Source organism: Lycorma delicatula, chromosome 1 (assembly GCF_047948215.1).
Source record: "Lycorma delicatula isolate Av1 chromosome 1, ASM4794821v1, whole genome shotgun sequence".
Classification (NCBI taxonomy): domain Eukaryota; kingdom Metazoa; phylum Arthropoda; class Insecta; order Hemiptera; family Fulgoridae; genus Lycorma; species Lycorma delicatula.
Genome location: NC_134455.1, coordinates 177,035,901 through 177,051,561, shown reverse-complemented (window position 1 = coordinate 177,051,561; position 15,661 = coordinate 177,035,901). Strand labels below are relative to the sequence as shown.

Below are 15,661 nucleotides of genomic sequence, written 5' to 3'. Positions count from 1 at the left end.
TTGAATAAAAATTTTACTGTATTACAATAAATTAAAAAATAAATAAAATTAGATTTCTTTTGACGTACACAGAATAATTATTATTATTTATTTGATTAATTTACTCAACAGGAAAATAAAAGGAGCGGATGCGATAGAGAAACGTGGAATAAGTTTCTTTTTAATGTTAAATGAAATAATATTAGAAAATAAAGTATTTCTAAAATAAATTATGCTATTCCAAACCGTTGGAATTCATTAAAAATGTCAGGATTAATTTTAACTGTAGAATTTCAGTTAAAAGTTGCTTCTTATTAAAAAAAATAATAATAACCGCAGAAGCAATTTTTTTTTATTTTAAGCAATTTTGTTATTATAATATATATTGATTTGAATTAATGCGGTACGAAAAATGCAAACGCCACAATTTTAGTGGCACATAAATCATTAATTGTATTGTTTTGTAATTTGTAATGACTATAAGATTGATGTTGTTTTTACTTAAAGACGTAATAACACCCTTGCAAAGCAGGGGTTATCAGCTAAATTTTATTAAAATAAATGTAAAACTTAGGAGCAAAGGTTAAACGCCTTGAAAAATAATGATTAATTATAGAGTATCGTAAACAGTTTATTTATGTCATGTTTATTTATTTACATTTTAAATGTGCTATAACCCTACCGTTATGTTGTGAACTCGAATATATACATAACACAAGTCCACCTAGTTAGTCACGTGACATTCAGCTCAGATCATCAGCAAGGTCGTAGCGTCGGAGTTTTTACCATTCTTACAATGGACTCTGCACAGAAAACAACGGTCCTATGGCTCTCCCTTCTTGTAGCTCTCGTTGACGCACAAAACACACAACCGGTTAGTACATATGATGAACTCTTTTTTCTTTCTCTTCTTGTTTTTTTTTTTTTTTTTTTAATTTTACTTTTTAATTATTTTTATAATATTGCAAAAAAATATTATTTTTAAATTGAACTCGTAAAAAAATAATCGCACTTTACACAAACTGCTAACTACATTCAATTAAATTTAAAACGTACGCGTTTTATTACATGGCAATATATTGCATTGCCATGTATTTGTGGGTAAATTAATAATATTAATAAATTCATTTGCATCTATTTTTATATTCCTAAAATATATTTTTATATCTTCCCAAATATAAAATATCTTCCCACATTCGCGGATCGTATAGTATGTATAACAATCAGAGGAAAAGTTTTTGACAATCAGAGGGGCAGGTTTTTGACTTTCCGTCAAAAACCTGCAAAGTATTTCGGGGGACCGAAAATATTGCTTTCCCCTGCCCGTCCGAACTATTATATTTTTGTCGTTTCCGATTCAAAAAAATATTGGTATTCTGGTTATGAAATCTGTACAAATACGGATTTTTATGTTTCTTATTCAGCTGTTTGTGTTTTTGAGAAGTGAATTCTCAAACAAAAAATTGATTTTTTTTTACTCTGCTTGATTTTTATTTATTAGAAAGTATAATTTGTAAACAGTATCTTTGAAAATATATTTATACAAGATCCTCCTGAAAACGTTTTTTCTCATTTTTACCGTTTCGACTAATTTGAATCCTGATTTTATTTTATTATTTACAATTAAGAAAGTATATCTTAGATTACCATTTTTAGTTTTTATTAATTTTATTGACTTTAAAATCAATAAGTACTTTTTTATTTATTTTTTTAATGTGAAAACTAGTAAATTAAAATAAGAATATCAGGACAACAGCAATTTTTTATTTTATCGATAAAAGAATAGCTGAATATTAAATTACAAGAAAATACCGGATGTTTCGACAAAATCTTACCAGCTTTTCCTTGTAAACTGCCTTGTATTTATTAATTTATAATTTATCAATAAATTTTTAACAACACACATAAGCAAACTCCCTTTTTTATATTTATGTATGTACATATTTAATACTTAAATTTTCTCCAGTTGGATAGAAATTTTTTTTGTTTTTTAATAGTAGATTCTCTGGTAGTCCCGATATAATTTTTTCGACAACTTAAGTACATAGATGATTATTTTTTCAATAAAAAATTGCACTGCGCAGACGATTTGAAAACATCTGTTCGTTTTTGAGTAGTCATTCCGTAATATATTCGGTTTTTACAAGGTAATAAATAATCTATAGATTAATGTTTTGATATATTTTGATATATTTTTAATGATTGATATATTTTCACACGAAAATTAGAAAAAATTCGACTAAAAAATCATAATTTATATAAGAATACTCAATCACTGTATGCTTGCAGTTGGTAAAACTCTCTTAACTTTCATTACATTTCTCTATACCTTTTCCTTATTTCTAAACAGACAATAAAAAAAATTCTGAAAAACCGAGGGCCCGATCTCACGTTCTGTTTCATGATTTAGGTTATTAGCTCTTGTGTTTTTCTTAACACAATTTTCATAGCGGCATTGTTTTTAGCAGGTCTATTAATAATTTAGATAACGTTTAAAGTAAAAGTTTTAGAAGTACAAAACAAACTTAAAAAAAAAAAAAAAATCACTCTATGAAGTATAATTTTAAATGTAAGTCGTTATACAAACACCTTTTCATCTCCTTCGTAATAGTGATTACTTTTAATTATTATATAAACTCTTTTTCATCAAAAAAATTATCAGTTTTCAGCGGATTTCGAAAGAATTTATAGAAATTGCTACTCTACCGGTCAGATTTTCTGAAGTGGTGTGTCGTGGGGAGGGATAACAACTTTTCTTTAAGTTTTGGAATCTCTTGAAATACAATTCTGCAATGTTTATATACATATGTATGTATGTATCTGTGTATAAAATTTTTCGTTCGCTCTATCGGATGGAAATCTTAATTGACGAAACTTGATGGTATCGATGTAAACATGTAATTGATTTTCAAGCAAATCGACTTACACGAACCGGAGTTAGAACAAAAAAGATTTTTGGTACATTTTCAGCTTTTCTCATTAAATTTTTAACCAATTTTGATGAAACTTGGTAGAATGATGTATATAAACCTAATATAAATAGAATCCTGTTGATTTTTAAGCTAATCGGTCCACAAGAACCGGAATTAGAGGTAAAATTTGGGTTTTTGGTATGTTTTCAAAAATGTATTTTTTTAAATAGTACACAGTACCTCTCAGTATTATAAAAGAACATATGACACTAAACATGAAATACAAAAAAAAGAAAAAACACCCAAAGCAATATAATTTAAAAAAACCATTACAGCAGTGCAACATTCTTTCTTAACTAAAACCGGAAATCCGCCCTTTTGACGCAGTTGTTTTTTTTTTTTATAATATTAATCATTTGTAACTATAACAACACACTGTTACTTTACAAGCGATCTATAACTACAATAAGATTAAAACTACCAAATTACGTAAGGACAATCAGAAGGGTTAAATTATTAGGAAGCTAATAGGACTTATCTTGGGAATTTTTTGTGCATTTCACACGAGCGTAAAATTACATCAGATTAAAATGAGTCAAAAAAGGTAATTTTCTGTATTTTTACAAGCCAATTCATAATAATGAAATGAAATTACGGAAGTTTACAGAAAAGTAATTAAGGAATAAAATAAGACCATTATTTTGAAGCGAATTATTATATTTCAGCATTAGATGATTGCATATTTACGCTACATAGGATGAGTTTAAGGTGAGATGGAATGTTAGCGTAGCCAGCTAAAAAAATATACCGCGACATAGCAAGTTGCGGTAAACTTAAAATAAAGATTGAAGAAGGGTAGTCAAGAAATTCCGTTTTCGACATCAGAAAAAAAACAAAAGACCATCTTCTCATATTTTTTTATTTGATTTTAAAAAGAAAAGAAAATTTTTTGTTTTTGCATTCTTTAAATTTTAAAGTTATTTCTTGTTTTTTATCTTTTTAAAAAATACACCGTATTAACCCCCAAGGGGGGACCTTGGATCCGCCAGTGGCACTAATCCGATTTTATTGTCTTGTTAATTATTATGATGACATTTATATGTATTATTTTAAAATAATAACATAACATTATATTTTATAAAAGATTTTATCATTGACTTGTACTTTCAAATAAGTTAATTGGAAAACACTTATCTCATTAGTTTTTAAAGTCATTAATAGTGACAATAATTACATGTAATCATAAATTATAAATTATTATATTTGTAACATTATGTCTGATAAAGATGTATAAATAAGATTATTATAATCATGATAATGATAGTGCAGTAGTGCTGTAGAAACCAGATAGCAAAACAAGGAACAATTTCATGCAGAAAAAATATCTACTGATGCCATACATTGATTTAAATTCTATAAATAATATTTAAATAGAGTTTAGTGTTTTATGACTTCAAAAGTTATAAAAGAAACAACAGAGGCACAGGCGCAGAATCCGTAGGTGCTCCGGAGCCCTAGTTGCAATGAAGAGACTTAATATTGCGTGAACATCTACAAAAGTCCATTACCCTAATAGTTTTTTTTTTTTTAATTTTTCCGCCATTTTTTAACGGCCTTTTTGAAGTTTACTGTTCAATTGAAATAAGACTTTTCGTTCTATACACTCGAATTCATTGAAGTATCCACGTTAATATTCAAAAGACGGCGCCAGCGGAAAGAGGTTTTTGAAATATGATGTTATTGAATAGAGAAAATTAGGTGGGTTGCAAAGGCAACTGCTCTATGCAAAGGTAACAGATAAACACCTGATTTTACACCTATTAATTAGATGTAATTTGGTAATTAACTGAACCGTCAAGTTTAAAACGCGCTTCGTAAAAGTTACTATTCTGAGCGATTGTCAGTTGAAGTCATTAACAATTTTTTTTTAATCTTTTCTTCTTTCTTTTTTTTAAATTGTCGGCTTTATATAACAATAAAAACATGCACGCATGAACAAATGCAATTTCTTAACCAAGTCATTATTAACCTTGATTATAATAGTGATTGAAAGGAAATTAAGACAGTAATTATTATAAATAAAATAAATAAAGTCTTTCATTCTTTGTTAAACCTAAAAGTTAAAAACCAACAATTCTTTTCATAATCCAATTTTTTAATTTTGAATCGGTAACTTTTTGCTCATCATCCAAAAACACTTAACCTTTTTTAATTTATTTTTTTTTAAGTAAGCTAAAAATAAAACATTTTCACTAACTGATAAGAAGGTTTTGAAATTTCGAATAGACACTACCTTCCAGTACACAAAAATAAATGGAAAAAAAAGGGTTGTAATAACGAAATAATTAGAGATCTCTAGTTGGTTTGTTTGCCACAAGTGTCTGGTACACATGTAGCTCTATAAATATTCTGAAAGTGATGATATTAAAATTTGCTTTTTGTTTATTCTCTTTGATCCTTTCTTGATTCTGGAATTCGTTCATTTATATAAATCTTTTTTTGGATTTATTTCTTATATTTTTATAATTGATAAAAATAACTGGTATACTGCTGCCAAACAATAAACTGACAGCTTTATTTTATACTTTGAAAATTTGTTCTGAATTTTTGACGGAGCCCAAGAGATGGCAGTATACCATAGACGATATACGAATATAGGTAAGCATAACAAATATTTAATAATTTTTTTTTTTTTGTTTGGGGGCGAAAAACGCCTGTGCGTTATCATCGTCCGGAGTTTTCTTTAATAAAAAGGTAAAATAACTCCAAAATTATAAAACTTATAAGGTTTAAAATTAATATACAACATACAATAAAAATTTATTAAAACAAACGTCAAAAAAGTGAAATAAAACTCAAAACTAATATCGCAGACGGAGTCTTTAAAATATAAAAGCTAAAATAATAGAAAAAAGAAACTATATAAAACTTAACTAATTCCGATAGATTGTGCAAAAGGCTCCCTTCTTGGATAATAAAATTAAATACATGAACCAAAAAAATCAAAATTGAAAGTAAAGGAAAAAATTATCAAAATTCTTCTAGCATAAAAATATATATGATAATATTAAATTTTTTGCAGTAACCTAGTACTAAGCAAAAACAGAAACATCCGGTTCAAAATTTCGTTATTATTGTACAAGATACCACGGATGTTTCTGGGTAGATTAAATTTACGACGCAACGCCGCGTAACATGCAGTCTATAAGAATGTGCACAGGTGCACAGTCAAGCGGTAGTTGCGTCGTGTGCATAGGAGTCCGTGTCCTCCTGACATTAGGAACTCGTGTGTGATCCTCGTATGTCCTATCCGTAATCGGCAGAGGACTACTTCCTCACGACAAATGTTTCTGCAAGAGGAGTCCCATGGCAACACTGAATCTTTAATCCGTCGGAGGTTATTATCGAGGGTAGTCGCCCAGTCACTTTGCCACCTTGCTCTCAATGATTTTTTTACACGATTAATAAAATCAAAGGTAGTAACTCGGATGGTGAAAGGAGGTTGAATACACGCTTCTTTGGCAGCATAATTTGCTTGTTCATTACCTGGAATCGCTACGTAGCTAGGGACCCAGCAAAAACTTACTTCCGTGTTGCGATTACTCAACTCAGTGATTGCATTATAAATTACAATGACGACAGGATGTTTGGAATAAAACTTTTCTAACGCCTGGAGAGCACTACAAGAGTCACTGCAAATAAGAATGTTTCTATATTTAGGGTTAATGGTATTAAGAGCCTTATTTATAGCGAGTAGTTCAGCGGTGAACACACTCGTAATACCGGGTAGGCCAAACATATAAGTTCTTTCATTGACAACAAAAGCACAGCCAACGGTATCGTCTTGTTTCGATTCATCAGTGTATATCATCGCGTCTCGGTTCGTCTTGGTGAGAATACACTGAAACATTTGCCGGAAAACAGTAGGTGGTGTTGATTGTTAATCGCATGTCGTAAGGTCAAATGTAAAATTGACAAGGTTTATTCTCCACGGAGGATATAGCACGGACATGATGGAAAGAACGACGGAGTGTAAACATTTATATGCTGCAGTAGACGTCGGGTACGGACACCTACAGGTGCAGTACAGCTTGGACGGTCCTCATACTTTCTTAAATTAGGATTTCTAAGAACTAAGGTCAAAAGCCGGGTGATTTGGCTGTCCTTTGTGACGGGCAAAATAAAATAACAAAAGCTGGTCTCGTCTATCCCAAAGTGATGGCTCACCACAGTCTACTAGTAAGCTAGCCTGATCAAGCTAGGCTTGATCTAAACGCACTTGTGGTAAGCCGAAGAAAAGCATGATGTACACCATCCAGCATTTTAAATACGTTTTGACGAGCTCAAGAGTAGGCGACACAACCATAATCTAAACGGGAACGAACAAGGGAATAATAAAAACGTAACATACATGACCGATCGGCTCCCCAATTGGCGTTACTAAGGACTAGCAACATATCTAAAAGTTTGGAACATTTTGTCCTTAATTCCTTTATATGTTTGACCCAAGTAAGACGGCTATCAAAAAGCAAATCTAGAAACTTGACGTAAGGAGAGATAGCAATAAGCTCTCTGTTCAGAAAAACTTGTGGACTAGAAGGGTTTCGTAGTCGAGAAAAGACTACACATTTCGTTTTGTCGGATGAAAATGTGAAACCAGTAGTCCTGGACGAAGTCTCAAGGCGAAATATATTGTTGTAGTCGCTCTGCAGTGGGCGTTGAACGGCTCGCAATGTAAATAACATAATCGTCAACAAATAGAGAACATGAGACAGGAGCCTGTACACAATTGGTAATACTGTTTATGGCTACAGAAAATAAGGTGGCACTTAATACACTGTCTTGAGGTACTCCATTCTCCAAGACGACACTATCTGAAAGTGAATCGTACACGAACACGAAACGTTCGGTGATTTCAGAATCCCCGGATAAAAGCAAGCATACTGTCTATGATTCCCCATCTCTTGAGGGTGTCAAGAACACCACGTCGCCAGGCCGTGTCATACAACTTTTTTATATCGAAGAAAATAGCAACGAGGTGTTGGCGGTTTAGGAAGGCGTTCTGTATGGCTGTTTCCATTGATACTAAATGATAAATGGAAGATCGTCTTTGTCAGAAACCACACTGTTCCGAAGATAGAAAGTCATGTTTCTCCAAGTACCATGTAAGCCTGCAGTTTACCATTCTCTCCATTATTTTACACAACACGCTTGTTAATGAAATAGGGCGGTAGCATGAGGGATCGGTTTTATCTTTACCAGGTTTTAGTACTGTAATAAATGCTTCTGACCAGCCGGGCGGAAAGACTTGTTCGGAGAATAAACCATTGTAAATATTCAAAAGATGTTGTAGTGCTGAGTTACGAAGGTGTGAAAGCGTACAAAGGTGAACGTTGTCTGGTCCAGGGGAAGTGTCACGTGAGTTTTTAAGTGCGTGTAACAATTCTTTAAATACGAATGGAGTGTTCAATTCACCAACCGAATCACCAATGTTTAACGACAATATTTCTATCTATACTTTGTACCTCTGAAAATCGTTATTATATATTGAAGAGAGAGACACCGAGCAGAAAGATTTTGCTAAAGTATTTGCTACAGCCGAAGATGATGAAAGGAGTTCTCCTTCATCAATGAGACCGAGAATAGATTGCCTTGGCAATCTGAAAATTGCATGGATTTTTTCCACACAGTAGAGGTGGGAGTAGTACGTGAGATGGTGTTCAAATATTTCGTCCATGAATTCCTTTTAGTTTTCAAGAAGACTCGACGGCATACCGCTCTAGCTCTGCGGTACAAATTTAGATGTTCAGTTGGAGGTCTACTATTAAATTTGCGTAGTGCTCGCCGTCGATTCTTAATAGCACATTTGCAATCATCATTCCACCATGGAACGGAAGGACGTTTAGGATTACCCGATGTTTGTGGGATATATCTGCTGGCAGTTTCAAGTATCATGGACGTAAAAGACGAACATTGCTCAAGGATGTTCGCACCGTCGTCATACTGTGATTGGAAGGTTTTATGAAACCCATCCCAATCTGTCCTTTCAACAATCTACTTCCGTGGCCTTCTCTTAACCTCGTGGTCTATACCGAAACCAATAATAATTGGTTTGTGGTCACTGCCGTGAAAGTCATCACAAACAGACCAATCAAGATGAGGAGTAAATTCTGTAAGCATATGGAGAGATCGATGTTAGACATACTACCAGATGATAAAGACATGAATGTGTGAGATCCATTATTCAGCAAACAAAGGTCTAAGTCTTTTCTCACACTGTGTACTACATTTCCTCGAGTGGAGCAGAAGGGCGAGCCCCAGGAATCATGGTGGGCAGTGAAGTCTTCTGCTATTAACGATGGAGATGGTATTTATGTGATGAGATTAGAGATATCCAGAGCACTGAACTCAGTGTTCAGAGAGAGATACAGATTGCAGATATGCAGCTTGAAGGGGACAGAGACCTTTACTGCAACAGCAGGAACGAGAGTGGTCAGTTGAATCCTTGTAGCCGGTACCTCATCCTTCATGAAAATAGCCACTCCACCATTCTCTCTACTGTCTACTATACAGTCGTATCTCTCACAGAAGTATCCTCTGAGTGCTATTGGGTCATCTTGTAGAAGATGAGTTTCCTGGAAACACATGATTATCGGATCATGTACATGTGCCAGTACTCCAATATCTTCAAATGACCGAAGACCCCTAACATTCCACTGAATAATGTTCATAAGGGGAAAAAATATAAACAAATAAAAAAAATAATAAATAAATATACTTAGGAAACCGTACAAAATTTAGTTATATGTGATTCAGTTTTTCTTTTTCGTATTCTTTATTTTAGATAACTCCGACGCCTTTGGTCGGGAGGTTCTTCAACCATACCCTCCAGTATATGGGATGATGGTGGAGGACACTGATTAGAATGGGATGCCGCTATTGACATCCCAGAGAGGGTGGTTGTGTGGGTTCCCTTTACGGGGAGCTTATTAGTTGGCTTACTGTCAGCTGTGGTAGTGTCTGCCCGTACCGGTAGGATTTTGGGAGCAGGAACTTTCGTATGGATCACACGGTTGGATTCATTTACTGCAACGTAGGACTTTTTATTCATCTTTGTCAGCTCTGAAATAGTGGCTGTAAGCGAAGCAACTTGATCAGAAAGCATCTGAACGAGTTTCTTAAGTTCATTGCAAGATCGGCACTGCTGATTATGAACATTTGAAGGAGTTTGCTTTGACGTAGCGGTGGCGAAAGACACATCTGGTTTTACGAGGTTCCGTGAGTTAACTATCTTTCTATATTCCCTGCGTACAGCCGGGAAAGATAGTTTCTGCTCAGTACAGATTTTGAGAATTGCCTTTTCTTCCTTAAAGATTGGGCAATCTCGGGAACGGGCTGTATGTGAACCACTGCAGTTCGCACATTTTTCACTTTCCTCGCAGTTAGTGTCATTGTGACCTTCGTTAGCACATCGAGCACAGATCTCCGTTCTTGAGCAAGATGTAGTGTGATCATACCTTTGGCATCTGAAACATCGCCGTGGGTTGGGTATGAATGGGCGTACCCGAACGGAGAGGTTACCCACTTTAATCTTCTCTGGTGGAACAAGAAGACTGAAAGTCAGTATAAGAGACGGTGTCTGTTCTTCTGTTCCAATCTGCCGTTTCATTATACGTTCCACTTCTACAATACCTTGAGTACGAAGTTCATCAGCAATTTCACTTAAATTCATTTCCAGAAGGTCAGGACAAAAAATTACTCCTCGGCTGGTATTTAGGGTCTTGTGCCATATAGTACTTATGTTTATGCCGCCCATATTAGTGAGACGTAATAGGGAGCGACTCTGCTCATCGTTAGATGTTTCCACCAGAATTGTTCAATCACGTAATTTCCTAATATTCCTCGGAGAACCAATACAACCTGTGACGCATTTGTTAATCAGGAAAGATCTGACCTTTTGAAGGGATGTGATTATTTTGAAGAACAACAAAGCGAACATTCTTACACCTGACACCATTTTCGTCTACTGTAGCAAGATTATTCTCGTCAGACGAAGCTGACCGAGGTCTTTTCACTAGACTGAAATTGTTGGTTTTTTCAGATGAACCACCAACCATCATAGAATTTACTAAAGGAACTGAAATTTTTGTCCCACGAGAACCGGCGATATAATAGACCACTCCAGTAGAGCGCACGCGTACTGGAGCTAGAGCTAAATACAATTGGGTTTGCTCTGGTGCCCAGAGGACATTGTTCGAGACTCACTACGTAGAGCCATTCACACATCGGCACGATAGTTCCCACCTTAGGTTACGGATGCGTTTCGTAATATGTCGCAACACCACCGAGTGTAAATGAAAGAGAAAATTGTATTGGATATTGTTGTGTAGTTGAGTACATGTGTATGTTATAATTTGTGTAGTGGTCTTGGTGTAGTATATTTAGTAATGATGACAAGCTTAGCCTTTCATTATGGTTCATCACACCAAAAGATAACTATTTGATTTTGTTACTAATAAAATCTGCTTGATCATCCCAAAAGAACATTTATTTAATAAAACATTCAGAAATTTTACTTTATGGGCACCAAAATTGAATTTCTGTTATACGTATTTGTCTGCCTGCAGTATTATTTTCTTAATTATTAGTGCATTAATTCCCCACTTGGGGCGCTGTAATACTGTACAATATTAATATTTTATATTTAATATCCCAGAGAGAAAAACTCTACAAACGAAATTTTCAAACATATTTGTAATAATTCAGAATGTTGTTTTAGTTTAATGAAGCTTGAAGCTTGTTATTGAGAAGTTAATTTTCACTATAAAATTTTATTTTATTTATTTATTTATTAAATTTGTGAAGTGTGCATTTGCAATTTATGTATACACATTTATGTATGCATTTATGTATATTTATGTATGTGTATTTAATTGTATATTTATCATTTGCGCTGATTTTAATAGCTATCAGCTAACAAAGCTATAAAGCTATGTAGCTATATTATAAATATAGCTATTTATATATTATATATTTAATTTATATATTATAAATATACACCTGTATTTAGCTATAAAGCTATAATTAATTAGTAACTGATTTGTTCTCCAATAAAAGAGGAATGTCATGTAAGTTTACAATTCAGGAATATGCCGACAATCATTTCATCTACGTTTTTTGTAACGGCAATGCTGTACGAGCCGTTGAAGAATATCGTCGGAAATTTCCCAATCGAAACATTCCTAATCGGCAATTATTTGCAGATACTCACCGGCACTTAAGGGAAAGTGGAACATTTAATGTTACAACTGAACGGGAAAAAGATTTGAATGACAGATTTTACGTATGATACAGCAAAGTCTAACTACTTGTACTCGTAGATTATTTGCACGTTTCGGAACTCCACCCAACAGTATATGGCGGACGTTACACAATGAAGGTCTCTCTATCCATATCATCTTCAACCAGTTCAATGTCTTGAAGAAGGTGATTACAATCTGCAGCTGAATTATTGTCGGTGGTTATTACAAAACAACGTACTACCATCGCTGATATTATTTACAGTTGTAGCAAACATTTATGAGAGATGGGGTTAACATCATACGGAACAAACATTTTTGGAAACATGACGATCCTTGTGAAACCACTGAAACTAATTTCCAGCAGCGTTTTTCATTAAATGTCTGGCGAGGGTAATGTTCTTATCGGACCTCACATTTTCAACGGCAGAATCACAGGTAATAGTTACTGATCTTCCTTCAAAAGAGCTGTCAATTTCCACTTAGTACAAGAACTGATATGCATTTCCAACACGATGGCGCACCACTCCATTTTTACGGTTCTGTTATTCTTTATCTGAATGAAACATTTCATAACCGCTGGATTGGTCGAGATGGATCTCACATATGGCCGGCTAGATCACTTGATAGAATCCCTTGGATTTCTTTTTTTAGGGATATAAGACAGCGTTAGTGTATGTACAAAAATTAAAAAATGCAAATGAACTTTTAGAGAAATCAAAAACAACCCAAGAATGCTAGTAAATCTTATCTCATCTGTAACTCGCCGTGCTGAAATGAGTTTTCAAGTTGATGGCGGATATTTTGTACAGTTGATGTAATGTAAGAATAACTTTGCTATTTTATTTGGATTTTGAAGTTAAGTTTGTTTTTACAATTTTATCCAATAATAGGAGGCTATTTGTTTTAGTCTAAAATTGTAATTGATTATTTTCCATATTGGTAAGTATTGTTTTGCATTAAAGAATACAAAAATGTCTTGAACTATTATTTATTTTTTTATTGACTTTATTTGCATCAATTTTCTCAGAACTAAACTCTCTACCAATTTAACCCGTAAGTTTTTTGTTTATTGAGAATTTAACAGTTATTTTAAACAGTTTTTTAACACTTATTTTAAATTTAAGATTTATTTTATGCCAGAGCTAAAACCTGTGTTGATTACAATTTTTTTGTTTATTACATTCTAATTCTAGAACATAATAGTGATACAGTTCGGGGATCCATTTTTTAAAATCTTTCAGGTCAAAGACCATAAGGAACCATTAAATTTGTCCCTTAATTTACCTTCCCAGAATTTCAATACGGCTTCATTTCAGCGGAGGAGCAGAAATCGGACAAAATCTTTCACTAGCCGTAACTCGCCAATGGACCGCCGCTTTCAGACCCGTGCTTATGTGAACTTTTTCATTATTTTAATGAGAGAAAAACGTCTATGAAGTTTAGCAGAATCCTCTCGGGACACTATATCGAGTATCCCGATACACTACGATACACATATATATATATATATATATATATATAGAGAGAGAGAGAGAGAGAGAGTAATTATTCATTTTATATATTTAAGTAACAATACGATAAATTTGTTTAATTAAATTATCTAATGTTATAAATTTAATACTCACAGCCATCGTGTATAAAATATCTTTTCATATATTTAATTATTTTTAAACGTTTTACAAGTAGGCACGTAACCAGGAAGTCATTTCCCATTTTATAGATGTTTATTTGGTTTTTAAATAAATTAATTTAACTGTTAATGATGCAAATGGAAACACTACTTTAATTAAATTTTTTTTTAGTTTTTAATTTAAAAATAAAAAAAATTAAAATTAAAAAAAGAAGTTAATTTTAAAAAAATTAAATTAAATTTAAAAAAAGAAGTGATGATGCTCAGGCATTACAAGAAATTAGTAAAATTAATATGTCTAAGGGATGTCTTACGAAATAATGGAAATGAGTACAGAATGTGTTCTACTGGTGAAAATCAATATAAATGTTCACCTAACGTACACGTAGTCTGAAAATCTCTAAGGTTAATGAAATATTTCGCTTTTTTTCTACAACGGTAAAATGAGACTATATTGAAATTCTGGACATAAAAATGATAGGGAAAGATTAATAGTTTTATATGATTTTATTTGAAAATTTTGCCCCAAAACTGAGTATTATATTATGATATAATATCATATGTAACTTGAGTTATATCATATGTACCTTGATTTACGTACCTTGAGGTACATAATCCCCATGTCTGGAACACACCATCTACGTTGCACATTCAATGCGACAACAGCTGTATATACATACAATACATATATAGCTGGCTAACAAGGCTCCAAGTATTTTCCTCGGAAATCTGATCTTTTATTTGACCTGCCTTTCCACCTTCAGATCACCAAGTTGGATTGGATTCTTTCGGCCACCTGCAGATCATGTACATTCAAAATGAGTTGGAAATGGACTTATACCACATTTGTGCACCACTATACCAGATTGTGCATACACTCTCTGCCAGACATATGCCGGTTCCACCGGAGTACCGGATCAGACCTCCAAGGTTGGTAGCCCTGGAGTGGGGGTGTATCCCGGCAGCTAGTATTGTTACAGAAGGGATCAAATTTAATGGAACATCTTGAACAAATCAACAGAGGGTGCACATAAACACCCTAGTTTAGAAACGGCCAATTTTTCAGAAGCAAAGAGGAAATGCAGTAAAGAATTTGAAAAGATTAAGAAAGACATGGCAGAATTAGAAAAGATTTGCCGAAAGCTATGTTGAGCAGCAATTCACGGAAACCTAGACATCTAGTTATAACAAGAGGGAATGGAAACTCCAGAAAGTTAGTCCATTCTTAATTGCTCGAGTAATTACAAATTGTGCTGGTGATCCTGTTAAGGAGATTCATAAGACTTTTAATGGTTTGTACATCGAATCCTTAGTGAGAATCAAAGTGTAAAGGTTCAAGCTTTAAAGAAGATCAGTGAGTTCCCTGTGTCTGTTCAATCACACAGTACCCTTATCTCATCGAGATGAGTCTCGTTGTTTGCCGTGATCTTTTTAATTGCACCAAAGAATAAATAGCAGTGGAAATGTCGAATCATGGAGTAATTCAATGCCGCAGGTTAACCATGAGGAGAAATCCTGAGATTCTTCCTTCAACATCACATGTGTTGACCTTCAATAGACCTAATCTGCCTGAAAACATACGTGCTGGCATACATCATCTAGATGTACATCCATTTATCCCGCAATCTATGTGATTTTTTAAGTGAAAAAATTTTGGACACACTGCAGTCAGTGTGTAAGGCAAGAAATCTTTGTGTATGGAGTTGAAACTATGAAGGCGATTTGTGTAAAGATCCTCCAGTTTGCATTAACTGCAAAGGACATCATAACTGCCGTTCAAGAAACTGCATTGTGTACAAATAGGAGATGGCTATACAGGAAGTTAAAATGCTCCAAAA

General features: G+C 33.6%; 1 protein-coding gene across 1 annotated transcript in view; it reads left to right on the top strand.

Moving 5' to 3' along the window:
- The first annotated feature begins 686 nt into the window (after positions 1 to 686).
- Positions 687 to 15,661, top strand: part of LOC142325771 (gamma-interferon-inducible lysosomal thiol reductase-like) — a 49,983-nt gene continuing 35,008 nt past the window's right edge. The window contains exon 1 of the mRNA XM_075367805.1: positions 687 to 853. Within this exon, the coding sequence (XP_075223920.1) occupies positions 776 to 853 (78 nt within the window). The 5' untranslated portion in view covers positions 687 to 775. The remainder of the gene's footprint in view (positions 854 to 15,661) is intronic.